We start from the raw sequence: 13952 nt of genomic DNA on the forward strand, positions 1-13952 counted from the left end.
GTCTCACTCTAGAAGGGAGGATGGAGGGTGGGAGAATCGGGGCAGATGGATGCTCTCTTTCCATTGACAGGCAGTAGTTTCAGTGGGACTTAGCTGTTGTTTTGATCCCAGCCTGTTTAATGGCGGGGATTGCTGTAAGTAATGTCTAGAATCATCTGCTTTGGGGACTTGGAGATTTGGGGGGGGGGGGGGGGGGGACCAGAATTAAATATTTTAAAAGGACTATTTAATTTAAAGGAGCAGACTCCCAAGTAATCACTAACACCCAGCTGGTATTTGCTGCATCCAGTGCTGCTCACTGCATCCTGGCCAAAATAATCAGGATGTTGTAAAAACCGTCAGTTATTGCCACTTGGGCAGAGAATGACTTCTCCACGTTGTGTTTTCCTCCCCATTTTTACATGTAGACATATAGCTGCCTGCAACCCCGCCTGCGTTTTCTCTTTGCAGCTTACCTGGAGGAGATCCAGTCGGTGCGGCGCCACACCAACAGCGTGCTGGACAGCAGCAACCCCTGCAACCCGCCCATCGTGGTGCACTGCAGCGCTGGGGTGGGCAGGACCGGTGTGGTCATCCTCACCGAGCTGATGGTCGGCTGCTTGGAGCACAATGAGGTGAGCCAGCTGCTTTCTGCAACCACGAGCTCCTTCCTTGGCTAACCAGCTACATTTGTGAGGTTAAAAGGCATTGAAGTGCTTGCTTTCTACTGCCTCTGAGAGACCAGGGCCTTAAATGCAACAGGCAAAGGTTTCCCATGGCAGCTTACTTGTAGTTTTCTTTTAAGTTGATGTTATGTGTTTTGTTATTAGTGTTATTTTGATCCATTCAAAATCAGGGCTTTCTTCTCTAAGAATCAAGTCTAATTCCTACCTGTATTTAATGAACAGCCTAGAGATAGCTTATTACAAAGACTACCTGAGAGAGGCTAGAGAGTAACATCAGCTTCCTTGCTCTTTTAACTTGTTTTTTTGCTCTCTAAACCAACTCCTTGGACTCCTTCCTCTCCTGTATTGCCTCTAATCTCATCTGGAATGAAACTTAACTGTGTTTTAAGGAACAAGTGTGTACGTTGGGGAATAGGGTTTTAGGCACTGCAGTCAGTATTACAGTATTACAAGGCTAGTAATGCAGTCTGGAGTTAAGAGCACCAGCAGAGTAGCCACGTGTAGCAACTTGCTTTACATCAGTGTTGTGTGTCACTGGGGAACTGTCCAGGAAGAGCATCACACCTTGAGTGACAATGTGCCCCACATTTTCAGTGTGACACCTATTGAAACTGGGGATTTCTGTTGCCAAAGAAACTGCTCAAAGACCAGAGCCTCTTGTAGAGATAACAATGAAGCAAGAGTAACAGACAGACACATATCATCTGCCCCTCCCATTAATCCTCCATTGGAGGAGTTGCTTGAAATTCAGGGAGGACTGGATACATGCACCTGCAATGCTTGCCTGCTCTGTGTTACCACAGAGGAGTTACAGGTTTGAGCCTTCCTGTGCATGGAAAAAGTTGATGCAAGACTTTATTTTTTTGCTTTCTACTGTGTTATCCCCCCGCCTCCAGCAGCTCAGCCTTCTGTAGTTACAAGATCTTGTAGAGATCCTGTGCTCAGGTCAGCCGTGAACCACCTCCAGCTCTGCTTGGGCCTCACTAGAGATGAAGCTGTCCTAGATCTATGATGCAATTTACACTTGTTTTCCTCAACATCTTATTTGGGGGTGGGGGAGGAAAGGGGAAGGTGGAGCTGACCTGGACAGAAGGGACCCATAGGTATGTGCTTTGGGAATCCTGCACCCTTCCTGTGCTGGCTGCTGCTCAAGGAACTGCTCCTATATGGGGCAACGGGTCTGACTCTTGAGCATGCTTGACTTCTTCCCTTACGCACTGGCACCTGGAAGTGACTGCTTGTGTTATTCACATAGCAGCCATGCCATTTCTGCATGCCAGAGGAAATCTGGATAGCTGCAAGAGCCATACCTGAATCGCTTGTGAGCACCAGTGTAACTGCATCTGCCTTACAGCAACCTGATTGCGTGCCCAGGAGCAAACCCCAACAGTTGTGTAACATTTTCTGGCCGCCTTGGTTTGTCTGTGGTTTATGGTAGTCACCTATTTGGCAAAGAGTAGTTGAGCACTAAGTGAAGATAAAGGCAGTGCTGCAACATCTGAGCATGGAGGTGAGCCTTGACATTCAGAAGGATTCTCATCAACTTCACTAGGAGCTGATGCTAGTGCTCAATAAGGGATTTCTCTGATGTCCCTTAATTAAAGCATTCTTTTGTCTTGATTAATAGTGAAAATCATCATTAATATTAAAGATGATTTTCCTTAAGGGCTTTTTTGCTCCAGATTGTGCTAAGTTAATATTTTTTCTTATTAAAACCTAATTAAAAGAATAGATTAACAGTATGTTTTCAGCTTGTGACAGGTACTGCATTGTGCACGGAGAGGGTTCCTTTCCAGGCAGCAGTTTATTCTGAAGTAGAATGAATAGGGTTTTTTCTCAAATAGAATGACTTACTACTTCAGATGCTTTAGTCTTATGAATTGGCTGATTTCCTCAGAAACGTCCTAGAAAGTAGATGGGCTAATGTTAATGTATTAGTGGTGAAGGAAGAAAGGGGACAGAGGTTGGAAAACTTTATACAGACCGTCTTGGAAAGCCTGCAGCACTGCTGGACCTCTTTGAGTCAGAGGTTTCAGGTTTAGGTAAAAAGCCATGTTTAATCAAATTCTATACACCTTCAGTCACTGTGGCTTCTATGGAGTTGCTGGTTGAGTCTAAAGCTGCAGGGATAGAGTTTCAGTAACTTGCTGTATAGTAAGTAATATGTCACATCATTGCATCCTTACTGCGGTAGACGTGTCGAACAAGAAAGTAATTGAGATCCTGCTCTACCCAGTTCTGGTTTGGACCTGGCACTGGGACATTAACTCATGATTGCAGCTGCAGTGGATTTTCACAGGAGAGATCCCTTAGTTTGGGAGCCAGAAATGAGTGGTGTTTTTGCTTGTTCTTTTTGCAAATGCCACCTCTTTTTGACATGTACGTTGTGGTGAAGGTGAGTGTGAAGATTTGGCTCACCTGCAATAAAGCTGCCTACAAACAGAGGTCAAATAGGCAGGATGGAGTTTCATTCCTGAGATAAGCCAAAGCCACATCATTCTGGGGAGGTGCAAGGATAGCTGTGTGCTCACTGACAACCGAGGAGCTGTCAAGCACTGAGCTGCTGAGAGTGGAAAGGGATATGCAGGTCGAAGCTGGCCTGCTGTTCTGTTGCAGTGGCTTAGTTGAGATCAGGTTCCATATGACTCTGCTGTGCGAGGACTGTGTGGCTTCCATAAGCATCTGAGACCACAGGGAGGCTTTCTCTGAGTGAGCTGGAAAGAGCTTGTCTTGCTTTGCTCCTGTTTGAAAAGAACATGATGTTACTCATCACAAATCTTTATGCTTGTTGACTCTCTAGAGATGCTCTTTTATAACAGCTTGTTGAGATATGTGGCAGAGTATTTAGCCTTGTTTTCAGAAAGTGATAGCCTCTGAGTTAAGGCTTGTTTATGTGGAAAGCAGATTGAGTTTTATATATATGGACAGAAATGGATATGCCTCACCTTGCCAGAAAACTTGCAGCATGCATGGAAGCAGCCCCCATGCTCATTGCACCTCCAAGGATTAGCAGCAATCTTTGTTTCTGTCTTTGTCCAGGTATTGTGCTTGTAACATTTCTTATCTCAGCCAAATCAAAAGACCTGCTAAGTTCCTTTCTGTGTTTCTGGAATGGCAAACTGGCATTACAAAGTGCACTTTGTGTTACCTGGTAGAGTAACTGGCCTTCAGTTTTATATCATGAACTGCTAAAGAGTTTCCTCAAAAATGGTGTGTATCTTAGTGCTTGCATTTACTGCTGCCATAGAAAATCTGCATCCCTTATGTTGGGTCATCCTCCGCGCTCTTTGAATCTGAGCCTGGGAGGCTCAGCTGTGTGGCTCCATGGCTTCTGAACAGCTCCTCATGTACCTGTTGTAACAGATAAAGCACAACAGCATCAGAGGGGTTTTTGCTCCCAAAATGCTGGTGATATGATGGTAACACCTAATGAAATTTGCAGTGTTTTCTAGCGCTTTACCTCATGGGCCTCTGTTTCAGACACTGCTACATGGCACTGGTGCCCCAGGGTGCTCAGTGGGGTTAGAGATGTCCCTTTACCATGGGTCTCCTGATCCATCCCCACTTACTGTGATTTAGTTCCTGTTGCAGAGCATTTTCAGGGCATGTGAGTGAACTTCCTTTGGATGAAACAGCTGGAAGAGACCTTCATGGAGAACACCTTAATGTGTCCAGCAGCTAGTGGATGTTCAGTAGATGGAACAGACTAGCGCTGGCCTGAAGTCTGCAGGACGTATATTGTAGATACTGGGTTTCACTTGACAGATTGCTTTCTTCTATGTACTGGCACAGACTTGGCTGTGGGAGGTGTCAGTTTCTGGATCTTCTGGTGACAGTGAGTCCCCTTGTCTTTTAGTGAAGGATCAGTGCATTTGCCTGCATAGGGAACCTTTGTTCTTATGATTCTGATGCCTGCTTCTCATTTGAAAAACTGTCAGATCCTCCCTCTGTGAGTAAGTTTCACCATGGATCAGAGCACAGGATGCCAGTGGCCATGGGACCTGTTGATGCCCTCAGTGGTAGAGTCTGAACTGAGCTATTTAATCTTTAAGTTCTAGACTAGACCTTCCTGATACATCTAGCCTTTAACCTTAGATAACACAATATATTATTTTCTCGAGTTGACGATATGCTGAAGCAGAAAAAAATTCCATAGAGCAGCAGTCGTTTTTTAGGTGTTGAACTGATGATCTGCTGATAGGTAATCAGTGGTACACAGCTGGAAGACAAGTCTTTGGTCATCTGCCCATTTACATCAGTCCAGAAGTTTCTGTAAGCTTCAGTGGGAAAAGCATTGGATGTGCAGTTCTGTATATACTCCTTGACACGGAAGTTGGTAACAAAGTTGTAGTTGGTTATAACTCATTACATGATATAAACACAGTGCAGTTCTCTGTCAGGTAGCTGATACTGGAGACAGTGACTGATTTAATGAACCTACGTCCTTATGCCTTTTTCTCTCCTTTGCTTTGCAGAAGGTGGATGTTCCCATGATGCTGAGACACCTGCGGGAGCAGAGGATGTTCATGATCCAGACCATAGCCCAGTACAAGTTTGTCTACCAAGTGCTCATCCAGTTCCTGCAGAACTCCAGACTTATTTAACCTTTCCAAACATCCCAGACCCTGCTTTGTGGATCTGACTGAACCTTACTGACAAACAAGAGGAACTGCCTTGACAACGCTGTGTGCATGTATTGCACTTCTTAAGGTTGTCTTGAAAGTAAGGAATGCTTGTTCTTTACTAGCATCTCCCATGGATTATTTTATACAAGATATAATTTATTTTTCTTGGAATAACTTGTGAATTACTTTAATAACTTGTAAAACTTACAGTGACCTTCAAACTGAACCACATTCGCATAACTGGTCTGCATTGTAACATGTCCCTAAGGAAAGCAATCCTTTGTAAAGGTAGTTTGCTGGCTTTTATTTTGCTGCACGGCTTCTGAAATGAGCAGTTATTTGGAGGTGGGTTTTTTCTCATGTAAGAACATTCTGGACCCAGATATGCGGTGTCCATGGTAAGAACAAGACCTGCTACAGCTACAGTTCTGTTTGAGTGGAAGCTGTGGGAACACAGTCCTGGAGCATGGAGCCCTGAGCCGCTGCACTCAGCAGGGCACGTTACAGAGGGCTCAAACACAGGACATTGTGAGGGCAGAGTGTTTGGGTGCTAAACTGTTCAAATTCCACAGGAATTAAGGTTTTAGATTAGGCCTTGAAAAAAAAAGCAATATTGGATCTTTTAAATGAGGCCTTTGCTACTGTCTGCAGTCCTTGAAGGGGTTCAGAAGAGCTGAAGCACTGCAGGGTGAAGGGCAGTGACCTGGAGCAGGCTGAGGTCAGTGGATGGGTCTTTCTGGTAACTGTGGTGGGCTGTGGGTTAAACAGCAGAGGAATTTCAACTCGGTGCTGCTGAAAAAAAACCCTCAAACCGAGCACCTTCTTATGGATTACACTGCCTTGAGGCTCACCTCCTGTAGAAAAGGAATCTCATTCAACTTGGGCATCTCCAGTTGCTTTAGTTTTATGTGTAAGCTACTGTCTTCATCGTCATCATTTTACTTTCTAGTCATTTGAACTCTGAATCATCATTATGGTCTTTCCTCCATATCTGAGATCTCCAAACAGTGACCCTTGAGAGCTTTAGCTCAGAGTCTGCCTGAAGTCTTCCCCATCACTCTCTTGTGGTTTCTGAGCACAGGGAGCAGTCTGTCTTTTGGTGTTGGCCAACCTCACTTCGTTAGGGTATTTACTGTATTGAATTGCACAGATCATCTGTCTTCTCTGTCTGGGTCACTTTGGATTCTCCCTCCTATTTATTGCTATTTTATCTAGGTAGTGTTCAAGGATTCCAGTGAGGATTCAGAGGATGATATGTATTTATGTATAATAACATAAAGGAGAAATGGTCCTTGCCTGAAGTTTACAACCAGAAAAGCAAAGGGAAACAAACCTCATCCACTGCATAACTAGGGCACAGCTCCTTAACTGGCTTGCCCTAGGCCAACAGTGAAATCTGTAACAGAGCTAGGAAGAATGTCCTAGAAGTATCTCAGACCTCTCCTCCTCTGTCTCAGCACTGGCTAGCTACTTAGTATGACTTGGAGCATATGCCTTTCTCCAAACTGTTCATTTCACAGGAGTATAGCACGTTATGAATTACCTTGCAGTGTGTGTGTGGCTTTTACGTACAACTAGTTAGAAGTGACAGTAACTGCACTTCTAAAAGATTTTAAAAGGGATAAAACAGAATTAAAACCAAACCAGCCAACCAAAGCTTTAGCAGATCGTGGTGGGTCTCCCACAGTTACTTCTGGTGTAAGAGATGGCAAGTTCCTGCACTGAGGTTGCTCCCCTCCCCGCACTGACTCCTGTTTCCTGTGGGCAGTCCAGCCCTGCTCCAACTTGGCAGTCCTGATGGATGGCTGGAGGATGGATCAGGCTGGAGAGGAGCCCTCAAGGTCTCTGCTCCCTCTCTGCCCTGCTCACACCACAGCTAACTAAATGGGAGGGGCTTGCCCAGTGTCACATCCAGCTTCAGAGGTCTGCAGGGGTGGTGATGTTGCAGCCTCTCAAGGCACACGATGCAGTTACTCTTTCATGGTGAAATTGCCTTTCTTGGCATCCCTTTCCCAGATTAAATTAAATCTTTTAGTCCTATTATTGCTTTTCCATTGCATTCCCTCCTCCAAACCCCTGGTCAGTGTCTGAAGGCCTAAGCTGACAACTTCAGCACTAGAAGGGGCCCACACACTGGCCCCTGCCTAAAATCAGTGGGAGTTTAAGTTAAGGCTCAATACCAGAATGTGTCTTAAATGTGTTTAAACCTTGATTTGCTACTCTGCCACAGAGGCCTAATGAGGTGATGAGGATTGGTGGAGGCTTCCAGCTACCAGCAAATGGTGAGGAGTTATTCAGCTGTAATATCTTGACCATATTCCTTTTAGGGCTTAGTTGGGTTTTCAGTCAACTTCAGTTTTCCTCTGATTCTTTTGCCAATGCCAACACAGATCTTGTTAAATTAGCAGCAACCATTTAAAGTCTTCGCAGCAGCATCTACATGATAATTACAGAGAGATGCTTTCTATCTGGGAAACAGGCCAAGGAATAAACCTTGAAGCAAGCGTATTAAATTAGTTATCTCGTTAGAACTTTCTGAATAATTTCCTAATGATGAATTAAGTTTGAACTCAGGGCTGTCAAGTCCCATTGCTCCACTTGGATGTGAGAAGGCAGGGAAAAGAAACCGTCCCTATGTCTTATTATTCAGCTGCTCTTGGCTGAAACGTCTACTTCTGTTTCTACAGTGAGCACAGGAGAATTATTGCATAAGAGAATGTAGAGCTGTGATTGAAAGGAAGAAGATTAAGCAAATGGTTTTTATGCAAAGATGCATCATAGGTGTCTTAGGAAAAATATTAATTACAAAATGGCACCAAAAATCCTTTCCATATTAAATCAGTGCCTATTAATGAGCCAAGTGAGTGGCCATGGCGTAAACAGTCATTTCCACTTGCCTCCTGCCGTGCCTGCTATGGTAGATAGAGGCCAATGTGACTCACTTTTTCCTCTTCATTGTCAAAGAATGGTAATTTTAAACTTTCCCTTTCATCTGACTTCAGTGTGTTTTTTCCAGCTAGATTTTATCTTGACTAGATCTGCTAATACCGTAAATGAATTGGGCTGGTGCATGTCTTCAGAGGTCCCTTTCCACCCCAGCTTGCAACCAAACCTCAGCGTGCCGATGCTTTATGATTGAAATGTGATACGCTTTTGTAGGGGAAAAACTGAACCTGCTGACTTTGAACCTGTTGTAGTTTTATCACACCGAAATTGCTTGGGCAGTATTTCCTAACCTTTAGGGAGTGACAGGAAAATGCATTTTGCATCCAATTTTATTAGTCATAGCAGGAATGAACGCATGAGACTTAAAGCAACAGTACGGTTTAGTTTCTGTCCCACAGACCTTAAACCGTGGAGTCCATAAGTAGAAAAGGACAGCCTGGAGCTGCTGTATGTTGTGTTGCATGGGTTTAACATCAAAGCATGACAGGTTCCAAGAGACCAGTGACCAGTTTCATCCATTTGGAGGAAAGTCTGCATTGAAAATCCCACAGCGATACATCCACGGTCAATGAATGGAGCCGCTCCTTAAGAAGTTTGACACAAGTGGTCTTCTCCCAAGGCACCCATGTTCATGTTCAGCCTATGCTCCCTGACTCTTGGAACGGATGAGTAAGTCTGACTTGGGAATCCTTTTTGTGCACTCTTTACCTGTACTTAACCTGTCTTTTCTCTAAGTAAGTTCTCACCAATGATAGTATTGAGGTGGCTGGCCTCCAGTCTTCAGTTAATTTTGGTCTGAGCATTTCATGCCTGACATTGTCTGATCAGGGATGGGGAGAGATGACAGCTGAGCTGTGAGGATGGTGGACATGAGCTGCTCAGGTCCCACTTGTTCCAGCTCCTCCACAGACCTGCTTTGGCACCTCAGGTCCTGGATTAACTGAGGGGGACGATGAAGCTTGTTCCCACAAGCCTTCTTCTATATAGATGATAGGGACCCTAAATGCTCAGCCTTATTGGAAACACCTTTTCCCTGAACTAGTTTCAGCTGGCAGGAGACACATCTGTGAGGTTTTATTCAACCTATTGCTAATGAAATCCTTTATAAAAGTATACTGAAGGACATTTCTGTTCCACTTATTTAAAACAGTTGCCTCACTCCAAATATTAATAAATAATATTTGCATTATTTCAGTAGCTTTATTTTTAATTACTTTCTTGTAAGCAGACAAATGCAAATGGCAAATCATCACTTGGTAAAGAGTGAGTAAGTCTTGGTGCTTCAAGAGAGATGGTCATTCCAAACTAATATATTATTGTTTTGATCCAGTATCTGCTGCCTCTGTAGTCCAGAAGCCACTCTAAAGTAAATGATGACGGGCAATGTCATACATGGATATAGCACACAAATCCACAGGGAAAATGCAGCAGCCACTGATCATGCTGCATTCTCAACACCTGACTTCTCCTCCCAGGAGACCAGGGGGATCATGATTCCATTGGCTGTTGTCAGTCTCACTTACAGTTTGTGATCTATGTGCTCAGAAAGCAGAAGCATCAGTGTGGGTGATACCTACTGTGCCAGCTCCTGGGCATCGCTGAGAGAAGCGAGGGTTAAATTTTGCTGCTTGTCTTTGTGGGAAAGGACACTTTACATCCAGAGTGGTGGGGTGGCACCCCTGCATGCAATAAAGGATGCATTGCGTTGAAGGAGCAAATACCAGAACTGAGCCTGAAGGGGAAAGCACTGCATGAAAGCAGCGCCTCACACCCCTCTACAGCACTGTCAATCTGCTGATGTATAGACCAAGTCATATGAGGTTTGGTGGCAACAAGAGAGAGGTTTCAAGTTCAAAATGCCAAAGGCAATTGTCCTCGGCTCGTTCTCAGCCTTCTAGCAAAGTTTTCTTGTAGAATCTGGTGCTGTGTGATGTACAGATGCCACGTGAGGTTGGAGAAGAGGAGGACACTGCACAGGCGGCTGTGTGGCTTGGCTTGCAGGGACTGTGATTTGGGGAAGGGAAGAGCTGGCTGCTGGGGCCGTGAGATTGTGAAACATGTAGTGCACAGCTCAAAAGTAGCAGTGCTTAAATCTTGTCAGAGTTTTCAGAGTATCATCTCCGACTGCAGTTCCATTGCTCTCGGCCATTTTTGGCCAGTGTCTTCCTTTGTGGTTCCATTGCCTGTCCTTTATGTGTGTCCTCGCTGAGCATTTCACATGCTACAACAGCAGGGCTTTGCTTTTGGAGGGTGAACTGGAAGTCAGTGGTGAAGTAGTGCTGGGATTCTTCAGTGAAAGCTGCTCTTGTACAGTGAGGGCAAGGCTAATGCTTCTGCTGATCCCTGAAACATGCAGCGCTCAATAGTTTTACTCTGCCAAATCACGTGGGTAAGACACTGCTCCAGGTATTCCAGGGGCACTGTTCCCTGATGAGACAGGCAGTAGGACACGAGGGCTTCCTTGCTCTCTTGGACAGTGGCTGGTAGCTATCTCTTTAAGAGGAAAGATGTCTAAGGGTGCTCAACCCCTTCAGCAGACCTGGCAGCCAGTCCTGCAGGGCCTTCCTGAGGCCAAAGCTGAGTCCTGCTTATTGTGTTTAATAACTGCTGATGGAGCCATCTGCCATGAAACCTCTTCTCTAGCACCCATTTCCTCCTCTGGCCTGCATGATGTCCTGCGTTGGTGAGTTCCACAACTTAATCATGCATTAAGTGTCTAAGAACTTTCTTTTCTGTGCATGTTAAAAGTTATTTTCTTGCTGCTAGTTGGTCTTTGACAGAAAACAAACAAATCTTTAGTGCCAGAACACTGTTAACAGGATGTTTATCCCGTTGCAACTGCGCCATATGGAAACCACATTTTCCTTACTAGTAAAGTACCTTTCTTGGGCAATTTTACACAGGAGAAAAGTTTACACATGCAGATGACTGTAATATTCCCATATATAATTGTGTGGGACATATTAAATAACATGTTTAAGTAAGTTTTATGTCACTGGATTTTACTGCCCTGTTTTACTTCAGTATTTCGATGCTTCCTCGTTTGTTCTGTAGCTGTGTATGTGACAGTTCAGCACAGAACAGTGAGCTGAACCTCACCACCGTGTTGTATGTACACCATTTGTAGAGACATGAGACAGCAGTTATGTGCCCTTCCTGCCCCCCCCACTGCCTCCTGTCAGGGCTGAATGGCGGAACTATTCTATGCTATTGAAAGCCTTTAAAGAAAAATCTATGCATGCTATTTTATATTCTAATGTATTATTCATATCAGTCCATAAGCTTATGCTTGTCAGTTTTATCTTGTGTATAGAACTGATTACTTTTGACAGTATTTTTGCACTGTTTCTCTTCCTTCTCTTTTTATAAAGTTCTATTCAGCATTAATTGACTGCAGTAATTTTTTTACCCTTTTAACTGCCTTTGTGTAAATAGTTTATGACATACTTTGGCAAATACGAGAATGTTTCCAGTCACTAAGGTTTTTTGGTAAGGCTGTCCTTCATATTCACAGTATACAATAAACTGGTGGGTTTTTTCAAGGAAAACCTTGCTTGTGCTCTGTGTTCTCTTCTGTAACAGCTTAAGGTTTTGTATTTGCACCTACCGTGCTTGTGTTAGCTTCCCATGGTAAACTGACAGGCACAGCCAGGGCTGCAGCGAGTTTCAAGAACCTTCTGTAAGGGCAAGGCTCCTGCTGGTGATCCTGCTTGGCTAAGCTGATTCTTCAGCGTTGAGGTATGGTCTGGGCTCTGGAGAGGCTTTCTGAAGTGAAGGTGCTACTTCCCTGGCATGAGGGTTTACTTGACAAGATAAGGTTAGGATAAAAATAGCTGGTGCCCTCTTCCTTGGCTTCCTGGAATCGTAAGATCTGGTGCAGTTTTACGCACTCCAGCAACAACTGCTGGCAAGGGAGCAATGAAAGCTTTCAGCAAAATGAAAGCTTGTTCTCTAGCAGTTTTGTTTTCAGAGCAGTGCTTAAAAGAAAGGAAATATGACAGAGTTCTTGATGATGAGCTGTGCTCTTTCTCTCATCATACTTTATAAGCTATGAACACCATACGCAATGCTCCTGTAGTTTTACTGTGCAACATATTTCAACTTTGGTGGTGGGAGTACACACAGCCACACTCTTGCTTCCTCTTCCCTCCCCCAGCCTTAAATGGGATCTCCCACCATTCATCCCTGGCAGTGTTCAAGGCCAGGCTGGATGGAGCCTTGGGTGACATGGTCTAGTGTGAGGCGTCCCTGCCCACGGCAGGGAGCTGGAACTGAATGATTCCAGTCCTTTCCCACCCAAACCGTTCTGTGATTCTATTTTAAGAAGGGGAAAAAAACCCCACTCTCCAGGCTTAACTTTCTCTGCCCATGCTTAAATCCTGGATTTTTTTTCCTCAGAAAATGTTCTTGTTCCTCTCTCAAAAGTAAATTCTAACATGAATGTTTTATACAGAGTAGAATAGTTTTACTTCACTAGAGGCAAAGGTATGGCTATAAGGAAATACAAGCTCTCCTCTGCACTAAATTCACTTTAACTTGTAAAGAGGGTTAAAAAGCCAGAAGTAAGTTGCATCATTCCTGCCTTGTGCAAGCCTTCCAGCTCTGCCATAGGCACCAGCATTCCCTGTACAGGACACGCTGAGGTCCGGGGCCTTGCAGTGATGAACCCCCTGGGACTGGCACTGCAAACAAAAATGATTAGTGAAAGGAGGACCTGGATGCTAAACCACAACTGAAAAAGTACAGCTTTTGTAGTTATTTAGTTAGATTAAATGAAACAGCTTAGGCAAAAGTGGATGTCACAAAACCACTGCACCCAAGAAGGGTCAAGATGACTTTATTTACTTAAATAAGGTACACATTAAAATCCAAAGAGACAAAAATGGCCACTTTTGCACATGAGCTGTCAAAAGGCATCACCTTTAAGAAACTATGGATGCATCCTTAAAACAAAAAATACAGGGAAAAAAAGGCAATTGTAGATGTGTGGAAGCTGGGCACATTTTGCCAGGCATAAGTGTGTTTGTCATTCCAATTACAGGCCAGAACAGTGTTCATACTCTACCGCATTTCAAAGTGCTCCTGAAGGCTTCCGTAACAAGGCTTTTAACTAAAGGTTTGAGGGATTGCATAGATTCAAAGGCTCAGTGGTCCTCTAATTCCTTTTTGATCTCTGAAATGTATGGATGATCCTTCCCGTGTGCTACTTCCATGATAGCAATTGCCTATGAAAAGAAAAAAACTATTCACACAATTGATTCCTATATAACACCAGGCTATAAATACTCACTTTAGAGGTTTGAAACAGTCTGACACCTCTGGCTACTTTTTGTCCCCTTGTAGTCATAAACGCAGTAGGAAATGAAATGGAATTCAAAACTAAGTAATAAAGGTTTTACATTCAGAGAACACATCTTTCATCTTACAGGGTCCCAAAGCACCTTTCAAAATGATATTCCTGACAAAACTACTTTGAATGCAACCAGCTCTAGGACAGAAAACTGCGAGTGGGGTGGGTGATGTTCTGGCAGAGGACTTGACTTAAGCACTATCAGCCCCAGCTTTGTTCCTACCAGTTAATCCTTCAGCTGTCAGAGCAGGCCCACTGCAGAAGTTGCATTAAGGCATTCTAGCCTTGCTTTTGTAAACCCTCCATCAGTTCCAGGGGTTCCCAAAGGAAGCAATGGCTCAGACAGCCACCGAGGCAAAAGCACAG

General features: G+C 44.2%; 2 protein-coding genes across 3 annotated transcripts in view; one reads left to right on the top strand and one right to left on the bottom strand.

Moving 5' to 3' along the window:
• PTPN14 (protein tyrosine phosphatase non-receptor type 14) overlaps window positions 1–6702 on the top strand; it is a 121287-nt gene extending 114585 nt beyond the window's left edge. For both annotated transcript variants that reach the window (XM_061475421.1, XM_061475420.1), the window contains exons 18-19: window positions 451–614; window positions 5141–6702. In XM_061475421.1, the coding sequence (XP_061331405.1) occupies window positions 451–614; window positions 5141–5269 (293 nt within the window). In that variant the 3' untranslated portion in view covers window positions 5270–6702. The remainder of the gene's footprint in view (window positions 1–450; window positions 615–5140) is intronic.
• A 6327-nt stretch (window positions 6703–13029) lies between these two features.
• SMYD2 (SET and MYND domain containing 2) overlaps window positions 13030–13952 on the bottom strand; it is a 29654-nt gene continuing 28731 nt past the window's right edge. Inside the window, exon 12 of the mRNA XM_061475446.1 lies at window positions 13030–13461. Within this exon, the coding sequence (XP_061331430.1) occupies window positions 13381–13461 (81 nt within the window). The 3' untranslated portion in view covers window positions 13030–13380. The remainder of the gene's footprint in view (window positions 13462–13952) is intronic.

The sequence above is a fragment of the Pezoporus flaviventris genome, unplaced genomic scaffold (genome assembly GCF_033815535.1).
Source record: "Pezoporus flaviventris isolate CSIRO_AGI_PZ_B2104156 unplaced genomic scaffold, CSIRO_AGI_Pfla_v1 ptg000083l, whole genome shotgun sequence".
NCBI lineage: Eukaryota > Metazoa > Chordata > Aves > Psittaciformes > Psittacidae > Pezoporus > Pezoporus flaviventris.